The sequence below is a fragment of the Drosophila persimilis genome, unplaced genomic scaffold (genome assembly GCF_003286085.1).
Source record: "Drosophila persimilis strain 14011-0111.01,24,50 unplaced genomic scaffold, DperRS2 tig00000808-arrow-arrow-pilon, whole genome shotgun sequence".
Taxonomy (NCBI): Eukaryota; Metazoa; Arthropoda; class Insecta; order Diptera; family Drosophilidae; genus Drosophila; species Drosophila persimilis.
The window spans coordinates 124,891-136,309 of record NW_020825357.1 but is presented as its reverse complement, the minus strand read 5'-3'; the positions used below and the strand labels follow the sequence as shown (position 1 = coordinate 136,309).

Below are 11,419 nucleotides of genomic sequence, written 5' to 3'. Positions count from 1 at the left end.
AGGCTACAGGGTATGGGCAATCCACCTCCACGCCCATAGAGCACGTGAGAATTGCATTAATATGAATGCAAATGTGCATCCCCGAGGGCATGGCGGAGACAAATCTATAAATTTATGTGCAAATGTAGCAAGAAATTGCCGAGCAGAAGTCGCGCGAAATTCGCGAAATTCCTTCTACTTTTTTTCTGTTTTCTGTTTTCTGCCGTTTCGAGTTGACAGCAAGTTTTTACGAGTATGATTTTCCTTTGCAGTCGGCGAAGACGTGCGAAGACGAACACGAAGACGAGGACTCTGCCTGGCTTAAGCTTATGAATTGCTGACGTGAGTTTGGGGACCTTCCAGAGACAGACACGACCCCGGCCCCGGCCCCGACCGCGACCCGCCCTGGTGCAGGTCCCATCCCAAGATGCACGGGAAAATTGCAATTCTAATTATCGTATTAGCCGGCAACGTGTCGTGCATAAGAAATGCAAACGGAAACGACGCAAATGACGGGTGAGTTATGCAAATTTCCCCGAGCAATACAAGTATCCCACTTGAAACCCCACTTTGTTCTGCAGGGAGGAGCAGCACATTTCCGTGAAGCTGAAAAACTTCTTTCCCTCGGAGCCGCTCAGCGAGTCGGAAGGGACCCAGGAGCCGCCACAAATCTCCGCCCGCGTCACCTCCAGCTCTGGCTTTCGGCCCTCGCAGATGCTGGACTTTACGCCGTCGGATGTGATGTCCAGTGACGGCCTCAATCGCTATCCGCCCAGCTATCTGGCGCCCAACTACCAGCACCAGTTCCCGAGCTCCCAGTCACAGTCCCAGTCCCAGTCCCCGGTCAGTCATCAGGCGGCGATGGACAAGCAGTTCTCGTTCCCCGAAGAGCCGTCGGGGGGCTTCCACAGCCTGGGCAGCACTACGATTCCTACCACGCCGGTCGTTAGCTACCTGGATCCGTACACCCAGCAGAACTATGGCTATGTGCCCACGGCGACCCCACCCACGCTGATCCAGTACCAGCGGGAACAGCCCGAAGACGATCAGGCCTACACGGTGCAGTCCACGCTGCTTGTCGGCAGCCACCAGCAGCATCAGCAGCCTCAGCGACCACGTCCGGGGTACGTGGACGATGTCTACCTCAAGCGGCCCGGCTATGTCTTCGATGAGAGCCCCTCGTCAGCGGTGTATCGCCGCCCCACGAAAGCGCCGCCCGCCCTGCCGGCGCCTCCCACCACAGCGTCGCATAAAATTTCATACGATTCGCATGATTACCCGCCGCCGAGCTATGCAGCCGAACAGACATCCAATTTCGTGCCCCAGACCCTGCCCGAACGGCCGCTCTACAACCGCCAAGACATCAATGACAATCGACCAGCGGTGCAGGAGACCCATCGACCCCGGCCCCAGGCCCAGGCACAGCTCCAAATCCAACACCAGCCCCAGCCCAAGCCCCAGTCCAGGCCTCCTTCCTCGTCTAATTATGCAAACAACTTTGATAATTATTTGCAGCGGCCGCCACCCAGCTACCAGAGCCATTCCCAGTCCCAGTCCCATGCCTACACCCAACCCCAGCCCCAACTCCAAGCGCAGTCTCAGCCTCAGTTGGGGTCCAGTCCTACGCACTATCAATACGAGCCGCTGGCAAGACCCCAGCCAGGAGTGGGATATGGACAGGGACAGGGACAGGGACCAAGACCAGGACACAATTACTACGAGTATCAAATTGGTGAGATACCGCCACCGCAATCCCATCCAGGACAGCGACCGAGCCAGTACCCGAGCCAGTACCCCAGCCAGCATCAGCATCAGCAGCAGCAGCAGTTCAGCAACTATCGTCCTGGAGCAGGGCCAACGACATATCGACCCAGTCAGTCGTCGTCGTCGTCGTCGGGCGGCGGCGGCGTCGGCGGTGGCGGCGGTCTGGCCACACTGGCATCGCTGTTCAGCTCAACGCAGCAGTACGCACCGCAATTTACGAACCTCCTCCTAGGCACAGCCTCCTCCACCCAGTCGCAGTCCAGCCCATTAGGAAGTCTCCTCGGCGCATTCGCTGGCAATGGATACCAGCAGCATCAGCAGCAGCAGCAGCAGTATCAGAAGCCTCAGCAGGGACGACCACCCAACACACAACTCATTAGAGCCCTGGAGAACATCGCACGCAACGACGATTTGGAGTGTGTGCCCAAGGTGCTCTGCCAGATGATTGCCGGTCAAACGTTACGTGGCCAATTGCCAGGCTTCATTACGTCCCCGGCCATAGCCAAGTGAGTTTCACGATGGGTGTACTCGTAATGAATGGGGGAATACAATATGGGGAGCAGGGAGTGGGGAGTGGGGAGTGGGGAATGGAGGTTTGAGAGTTGAGAGTTGAGAGTTGGGGGTTGGGTCTTTGGCTGCGACTCAGTTTGCAGGGGCTTTAGTTGTAAGTAAATATTATTAAATTTGCATTTTAAGGCTGGGGGTGCGGCACTGTGCAAGGCATCGTGTTGCCATACCGAAGCGTTAACTGGGATTAGACTTCATTAGTCCGAAACCATATTGATTGTTCCATTAAATGAGCTACGTTCGGGGGTTGTGCTGCACTGCAGTACGGGCTGTATGTAGCCGTAGACGGAGACCGAAACGTAGCCGTAAACCATCTCCTTCTTCGATGGTAAATTGAAATTGTTTTGGCTTTGGCAAATTCTTGGCTTCGAGTCAATTAAGTTTTATAAGCAGCTCAGAATGGGGTCCAATGGCAGCTGGAGTCACATTAGTTAGATAATGAGATGAAGGCTTGTTCTCCTTGATACCCGATACAGATGGGGCAGCCCCCACAGCCCCCATAGCGATGGATATCTATCTCGTAAGCGACGAACTCTTTTTTACTATAAAGAATGATCTTATATAGTGTTCCAGAGTGCAGCAAATAGCTGATTACATCTCTGTATCTCTCCCAGTGTGGCCCAGCAGTAAAGGGTGGGTTTTCGTACCCAAAGACTACTCTCTCTCTCTCTCTCTTACCTGTAGTATATAGATCTGAATAGACTTTTGCATCGATACTTTTACTAAATTGTCCTTGCCTTTTCCAAACAGCTTCCTCACTGGCTTTCCCGTGGCCTCGCCCGCCCTGATCTACGGCAGGGCTGCCCTGCTGGGACTCAGCGGCGGAGAGCGCAGCTGCCTCCAGAGCTATGAAAAGTGTCCGAAGAATGAGGTGAGCCCCGCACTGTGCTCTCGACATGAAGCAGGCTTAATGATTATTAAAAATAAACCCACTCTCCCTGCCAGATGGAAATCATTCACTATCTGAACAATCATCGCGGGGGCTTCTTCAAGTTCTTCAGCGAGCCGGAGGAGCAGCCGGTGGCGGCGCAGCAGAGCGAGAGTGGCGCTGGCTCATTGTTCAGCATCCTCTCAGCCCTGACGGGGGGCGGAGGAGGCGGTGGCCAGAGCCAGGTGTACACCACCCCGCGACCTGTGGCGCGACCCACCCAGCGGCCCAGCACGGACATCGCCAGCGGCATCGGCAGCTTCTTCAGCCAGGTCCTGTCCGAGTACCTGAACGGGGTGGAGTACCAGCGCAGGAGGAGGCGGAGGAGGAGGAGCCTGTTGCCAACGGAAATTAAACGCGCTATTCAGACGGATGATGCCCGCCTGATGCCAGTCGACTTCCACGACGAGGAGGACGGCCTGGACACGCAGTCGGGGCGAGTAGTCAAGTTCCAAGACGACGACGAGGCGGAGGCGGCCCAGGCCCACACCGAGCTGATTGGAGTGCTGCAATTTCCCGAGGACGAGGGTCGCGTTCTCAACTTCAAGGGCATCGAGAGTGAGGAGTATCATCAGGACGGCGCTATCCGCTTTCCGGACGCCACTCCGGCGGAAGCAGCGCGCGACGACCAGAGCAAAATTATCCGCGAGTTCAATCGCGATGCGGCCCAGCGCAAATTGAGATTTCCCCCTGAAGGGGAGGACGATGGAGCTGTCAGACAGGCTAAGCACTTGGCCCTCATCGAGGGCTGGAGGGCGGTGCTGCCCAATGGCCTGGCCGAGGCGGACTTCGGCGTGGACAAGCGTCGCGGCAAGAGGATTGTCTTCAAGGACACCAACGAGGAGCTGGACGAACAGGCAGCGAACGAGGAGAGGTACAGGGAAGAGCAGCTAAGGGAGGTCGAGCTGAGGGAGGAACAGCTGAGAGAGGAGCGAATCAGAGAAGACGAGCTCAGAGTAGAACGCATCCGGGAGATACAGCTGCGAGAACAGAATCTTCGCGACGAGCCCCAGCACTATCCCCTGAATGCGGTCTACGAGGAGGCGGCCCCGCCCCAGCGAGGAGCCCGGGTCATCTTCCCCGATCACTATGAGCGCTACATCCGCAAAGGGAAGATCCTGAACCGACCCACCTATGCGCCCAGCTACGAGTACGGCGACAGGCGGGAGGAAAAGGAAGATCGTCTGGTCCTGAGCAACGAGCACAGGCCTGGCGCCCATTACCGCCTGGAGGCAGGCGACTACCAATCGCCGCAGAGCCCAAGCACCCTCAACTACGGCGAGTACATGCCCAGCAGTACGGTTCGCTTCGGGGAGCCCACGGAGCGGCCGTCGCCCCAGTACAACTATCCCAATGCCAACTACATCAGCGACAACCGGTACGGGAGCAGGCCCAGCCAAAAGCCCCGCTACGAGGACGACAAGAACATCTACGTGACGAACTCCCAAGGCGTCAACGAGTACTACATCCGACCCGACGGCAGCAAGGTCTACCTGAGGGCCGGCTAGGACTAGGATTAGTTAGGAGGTTAGATGGTTAGGCGGTGCTCGCACCACACCCACTGAGAGGCAGGCCACATATAGTCATAAGTCTGTAAATACGTAACAGGTTTTTTTTTTGTGTATGCTTATGTTTATATATTTAATACCTTAAAGCAGTGTGCATACGTACGCACTCGTATTTATTAATAAAAACCCAATTCAATCAAAGGACAACAAGTGGAATACGCTCCGAGCGGAATTGCCGCATAAATCTAGCGGCAAACGGCAGCATCCAGGGAATATGTTTGAAAAATTAAATGTGATAAACCCGAAGCGAAGGCGAAGAGCAAAAAAGAGCAAACAGTCGGAGCACACGACTTGGTGATACCCATTACCAGAGGTTTAGTAATAGTAGCAGGGCTTTCCGGACATCATAGACGTAGCATACCTATCGGTGTTCCCGGATCTTGTGCCCGCCAAGATCCGAGCTGGCTTCTTGGGGCTGGCACCGCAGCATACCCTTGCACTCGACGAGCACTGGGTACAAGGGAAAAAACCAAATACATCCAACGGCAGCCCCCTCTCCTTCCCTCTCCTTCCCTCACCTTCCGAGCAGACAGAATTTTCTATTTCTTGTGTTTTTTGTTTGTTGGTTTTTTCCGTCAGCGTTTTCCCAAATGGTCGAGCGTTTGTCAGTGGGAAAATCACACAGAAATGCGAGAGTGCACGAAAAAAGTGCACCACCCACCGCCCACCGCCCGCTGCCCGCTGCCCGCTGCCAGGGTTGTCATTGCCAACCAAAAGCTCAAAGCAGCATTTGCTGCTGTTGCTGCTGTCGTTTCATTTTATTTACAGCACTCGGGACACTGGCGGCGGGACACAGACGACAGCCACGACAGCCACGACAGCAACGACAGTTTGTATGCAAACCATATGAAGCGGGTTAATAAATGGGGAAACACTGGTGTAGTGGGTGCCCGGCGTGACGGCTGATGACATGGCAGGGGGTCGCTCGAGACCTGAGTGTTGGTTTTGTGTATTTTGGCATGTTGCATGTTTCTCTCGCCGTGGAGTGGAAACTACCGACCACGGGCTGATCTTTATTCATTCTTTACTTAGTATTTACCGAAGAAAACCCCGGCTGGAAGCCCCAGAGATCGTCGCATCCTGTAGAGAACTCCATACGTTACGCGTGCAACCGCTCCACATACCCGCGCGATCGCAGTCAGTGCAGGGTATCAGCTCGCTGGGGCTTAATGCCTTGCGTCAACAATTTGCAGACGGGCACTGCATGCAACCGAACCGATTTTTTGTTGCATGCTCTTTGGAGTATCAATTTTTTGTGTTGTTGCTGCGGCAAGTAGTGCATTGTCCGGCGCGGAGTCCCCAGACATGTCCGAGCATGTGTAGCCACAATTTGGAGATGATTTTTGCTGGTTTTGTTGATTTATTTGCTTACTCGTAAATCTAAGCGCCTACACATGCCGCCTGTTGGCGGACGTTCATTTAAATTAAAACCCTTAAAAGCGACTGAAATGAAGGAAGGACAAAGAGCATAGATATGTGCATTGGATGTGCGGATGTGGGGGTAGGGGCTATAACAAAGATGTCCAGAGTGACTGACTACGGGCTCCACGGACACTCAGCCTCCAGTCTCCCGGCAGCTCCGCCCAGAGCTTCATGTGGAGACGGACGGATGGATGGATGGATGGATGGCTGGTTGGCTCCTCAGCGTGGCTGCGGCGGCGGCAGGGGTCCCACGCCCGGACAGGGCATCCGCTTGGCCAGGTGCTTGCACAGCGGCACATCCCGGACCGCATCCCCGATGAACAGCGACAGTAGATACCATTGTTTCATTCCGCCGTCGTTGCTCGATTGCACTTTGTAGTTGCTGTTGGTTCAGTGGTTCAGTGGTTGGATGGTTGGATGGTTGGATGGTGCACGGTTGCAGTCGAGAAACAAAAAGCGGATTACAAAAATAATTACTTATAAGTAAGCGGGTAATATGTATACAAAACAACAGAGTTACCATCTCCACCCATTCCCTTTCTCTCCATACTTATTCCAGCTTCCATCCCAGCAGAAAACTCAAAGCAATTTGCAGAAGCAGACACAATGCCAGAGTAAGGCTCCGTATGGTGTGGGGTTTGCTTGGATTATTTGTGTAATGGTTGCATGCTACTTATGAAGGGGGTAATGCCTTTCTGTAGACCCCACCCAGGCCCCTGGAGGCAGTGAATGGTTGGGAAACGGGAGAGTGGAAGCCGTCGTAGGGTGTAGCAGAAGCAATTCTTAAACAGTAGTTGATTAGTAAGCAGTCATTTATCACTAATTAAAAGTAATACATTGTACCTGAGCACCCTCAACCACTACTCGTTCTGCCTTGTCGATACTCTTGTGCGATACCCGCCTCCATCGATGTTTCAGTGCGATAACAGCGATGCAGATGGCACCTCTCTCTCTCTCTCTCTCCCTCTCTGGGACTAGCGATCGAAATGTTGCACGTTTAACACAGAATAAAGTTATTTCAGGGAAACCAAATCGACGCATTTATCGCTAATTTCAAGCACTATCGATAACAAATTGATGCGCAAATATTCGTTTATCGTTTGGGGATTGCGTTTAAAATTTTTATTGTATTTATTCTACTTTCGGACCCCATTCAAAAAGCCAACTCCTTATCAAGACAAAAAATATTTAATAATATTCTCCTGTCCGTTGGCATTCATTTCATGAAAGTTATCCTCTCTGGGGAGTGGACCCTGCTGATTACTTTGTGATATGCTCTCTCTATATTCCATTTTTGACTGCACTCCACACCTATGGACGCCAATGGACGCCAATGGATGGACTGTTCAAATTTCACACGTCTGCAATGGCATAATTTAATCAACTCAGTAACAAACACATCTGCATTCGCCCTGCGGCAGGGGAAACTGTGGAAACGGGTAACAACAAGGGCAAACAAGAAACGGCAACACTGACCAAAGCCCAGACCAAACAGAAACAGAAACAGAAACCGAACAGAACAGGACGGAACAGAGCCGAACTCTTGGCACTCCCCACTGTGCACTTGCATAAATTTAATCAAAAACTTTAATCATATTTTATTATTACAAAACACGTTGTTGTCGTGGGGCCCGAACGTGGCAAAAGTAGAAAACTTCTCCTAATGCCAATTACATTTGCAGCGCAACGAAAACTAAACAAAACCATCAGAGAGACCCAGACCTAGACCCAGACCCAGACCCCAAACCTAGACCCCACACAGACTCAGATCTGAGTCGGGGACCAAAGGTGAAGGAGGTAGGTGTCTTGGCAGCCACAGACAGACGAACATTTCAAAAATAATTTTGAATATTTGCTCTTGACACGTTGGCCAAACAACTTTTGGCCATTTACGGGGGGGGGGGGGGGGGGGGGGGGGGGGGGGGGAGGATGGGGGCGGTGAAGGGCTGAACCATTTTGCACATTAAGTGTGAAAATGTCAGATGCATGTGGAAACCTTTTTGCGATATGACAAAATATTTAAATGGAAAATCCCCTGCAGCAGGCAGTAACAGCAGTAACAAGTAGCCAAAACAGGAGAATATTACATACACGACACGTCTGACCACGACGAGGACGAGGTGGAGGACGAGGTCGAGGACCAGGTCGAGGACCAGGGGCCTGCCCTAAGAAGCTTTTCTTTAATCTCGCCTTTGTTTGTTCTGCGGCAATGCTCTGCTCTGCTGAGCTGTGCTGTGTTTCCGGCTCTGCTCTTCTTAAATATTTCCAAATGGAATCAACAGTAAAAATGTTTTACTATCACTGACCAGTCAGACATGCCAAGCATCAGGAACAGCATCCCGTCCCTTTTATTGCATAAACTCGAATAAAAATTGCATGAAAACAATGCAGCCACCGACTGCGGGCACCGACGTGCGTGTACCCTGGCCGGTCTTTCGGCGGTTCAACCGAAAGAAGTGGGTCTCGATCCCTATGCATCCTTCGGAAGGGCAGTCGAAAGCGATATTCACGAGCAAGGGAAGATGTAACAGAGACAAGCGCATTAATTATGAATCACAGCAGCCCCTTGGCTGGGCGGGGGCTGGCGTTTAGGGGCAGAATAATTTCCTTCCTCATAACATTACCATGACAATGGCTCAGCGTCGCAGGAGGGGCGGAGAGGACGCGGCCAGAGGGCAACTAACTCATCAGGAACTGGGAAAAGTTGGTAACAAATTTATGTAAACTTACAAATTGAAATCCAAAACTAAACTCCAACTCAAAGCCAAAGCAATGACATGCACATTTAAACTCGAACAGAGACAGGGACACTGGGACACTGGGAGACACATCAGAATAGCTAGGAAATGCATTAAATTATGCACAGATGAGTTAGCAATGCCAATGACAATGGGCAATCGGTGGAGAATCGGTGGAGCATCGGTGGAGCATCGGGGGTATGGAGAGGAGGGTGCAGCGACAGCGACAACAAGGAGAAATAAAAATTGATTGGAAAACATTTCTACCCTGGCTAAAAACAAGCCATTCATTTGCCAAATGACAACAACAGCAGCGCCAAATCGCAAGCGTCGCAATAAGCAATGCAATCTGAGATACTCCCAGGCGGAGATCTGGCGGGGGCTGGGGGCTGGGGGCTGGGTGGGTGGAGGAGCTGGGAACCAGAACCAACAAAAGTTCAAGTTGTAACTGCCAGTTTCGGGGAGTAGCCATAAAGTCAGCGCTGCACTTAAGCAGCAAATGGAGCAGGACACTCGTGGCTGGAAGTCGCACCGGAAACACTCTACACTCTACCCTCTACCCTCTACAGAGAGAACTCTCTACTGTGGTCTAGGCCCTGGCGAAAGGTTTCCCCCGGCTCACGCGCTTCGATCGCTTTGTTATACATAGAATAAATAGATATACATATTTACACAGATCCGTTAGTTAGTTGCAGGCCACCATTAACCTATAGAAGGGTATAGCCGTAAGGACCTACCTCAAGACCTCCGACCAGGCGGCATGCGGCTTGGCCCTGCCGTCGCCGGGCGCACGGCGGTCGCTGCCCGCAGCACGTGACGCGTGCACGCGGCACGGCTCCTCCAGGATGCAGGCCCGTGGCCCGAACGCGCTCAGGATCTGCTTTTGGGCCAGCTCGGCGTCCAGGGCCAGCGGGTGGGCGGTGTCCCGTCTGCTGCGCGACCTGTAGGTGCCTGTGGCAACGAGAATGACAAACGAAGCGAATGACAAATGCAGCCATCAAGGGTGTCTGTGTGTGTGTGTGTGTGGGTGTGCGGGTGTGTGTAACGAATGCGAGAGCAAGTTTCGTTTTGTCTTTGCTGATTACTCAAGCTCCCTCTCCCTCTCTCAACGCGCCTTCCAGCTTTAAAGTTCATCGAAGAGTTCAAAGCAGTGCGGAGTTTTACAGCATTTCGCTTGGTTACGTTACTCATCTGCAAAGCTTATCGTCATCTCTATCTCGCGCTCTCGCTCCCTCGCTCCCGCTCTCTTTGCCTCCGAAAGCTTCGCTGAGCGACTCAGGCTAACGGTTCCGCCTCTGTTGTGGTCTTTCCGCAGTAGTTGGGACAGCCTTGACCCGATTTTTCAATCGTCGCCTAAGTGGACGTGCACGAAATCGGATCGGGTTTCGTTTCTGTTAACGGGCGAACGCCCCTCATTGCGGGGCTTTGTCCACCAAATGGTGCAATGCATTCGCGGTTTTCCCCAAAACTAGCTCAACTTTTGATGGTCCTAGGATCCTATTTGGAGAGACCCTAACCCTAACCCTGGCACTGAATCGGGCTAGTTGTGCAATTACTTTAATGACAAAAGATACTTCCTATATTTGTGCAGCTTTCAATGCGAAAGAAAGCGAAATTATTATCCAACTTTCGATGAACTTACGCATTAAATTCCTGCACTCAAGTCAACAATGCAAAACACTTAATTTATGCACAACATATGTCCACAGTAACTTTCACTTGAAAAAAAAAAAAAAACCAAAACGCCGAAAAGCAAGACAACAAAATATTGACTTCCAAGAGGGCCAAGACTTTCGCGCACCCAGACCGAGGACTTACTTGGACTCAGGGAGTAGGCCAGCTTCCTGGCGAACTGCGAGAGGCGGACGGAGAGGACGATTACCGGGAAGCCGACCAGTTGGACGGGCAGCTCGAAGAGCGGGTCCGGGTTCTGGGCCAGGCCCTCCTCCACGAACTCCAGCAGCAGCACCAGGAGCACGCACAGCGTGGGAACCAGCGAAAGAGTGCAAATATATCGGAGATTCATGGTCGTCTGCTGCTCTGCTGCTCTGTGCGACAAACAGTTGTGCAATATGTCCAATGCGATACACGGTCGAGCGATTCGATTCGATTCGATTCGGTTCGGCCAAGCGGCAGGCAACTTGAGGCGCTTAAAGTCTTTGACTGACTGAAGCGACTGGGACCCGCTTGGAGCCGCCGAAGCGCAGCATAAAAGACAAAACTTAAACTCAAACAAAAACTAGAGAGAGGCAGACAGAGACGGAGAGAGGCACACAGAGAGGGAGAGAGAGATAGAGACAGAGAGACGCCAGGTGTAAAATCACCTGTTGTGTAAAGCGTCGTCGAGCATACCCCGTGCTCGACTCGTGCAATATGCATGAGGATAGGCAGTAGACAGAGGAAACAGCAGAACCCACGACGATCTTCTTTATTTGAATTTTTCAAGTTTTATT

At 52.4% G+C, this 11,419-nt stretch overlaps 2 protein-coding genes across 2 annotated transcripts; one reads left to right on the top strand and one right to left on the bottom strand.

Moving 5' to 3' along the window:
• The first annotated feature begins 257 nt into the window (after positions 1 to 257).
• LOC6598943 lies at positions 258 to 4,928 on the top strand. Its single transcript, XM_026993216.1, has 4 exons — positions 258 to 484; positions 568 to 2,249; positions 3,061 to 3,181; positions 3,256 to 4,928. The coding sequence occupies exons 1-4, from the start codon at positions 407 to 409 to the stop codon at positions 4,744 to 4,746; spliced, it is 3,372 nt and encodes a 1,123-aa protein (XP_026849017.1). The 5' UTR covers positions 258 to 406; the 3' UTR covers positions 4,747 to 4,928.
• Positions 4,929 to 6,157: 1,229 nt separating this feature from the next.
• Positions 6,158 to 11,101, bottom strand: LOC6598941. The gene is made up of 3 exons (XM_026993221.1): positions 10,785 to 11,101; positions 9,704 to 9,917; positions 6,158 to 6,610 (listed from the first exon to the last, which is right to left on the bottom strand). The coding sequence occupies exons 1-3, from the start codon at positions 10,990 to 10,992 to the stop codon at positions 6,448 to 6,450; spliced, it is 585 nt and encodes a 194-aa protein (XP_026849022.1). The 5' UTR covers positions 10,993 to 11,101; the 3' UTR covers positions 6,158 to 6,447.
• Between the last annotated feature and the right edge of the window lie 318 nt (positions 11,102 to 11,419).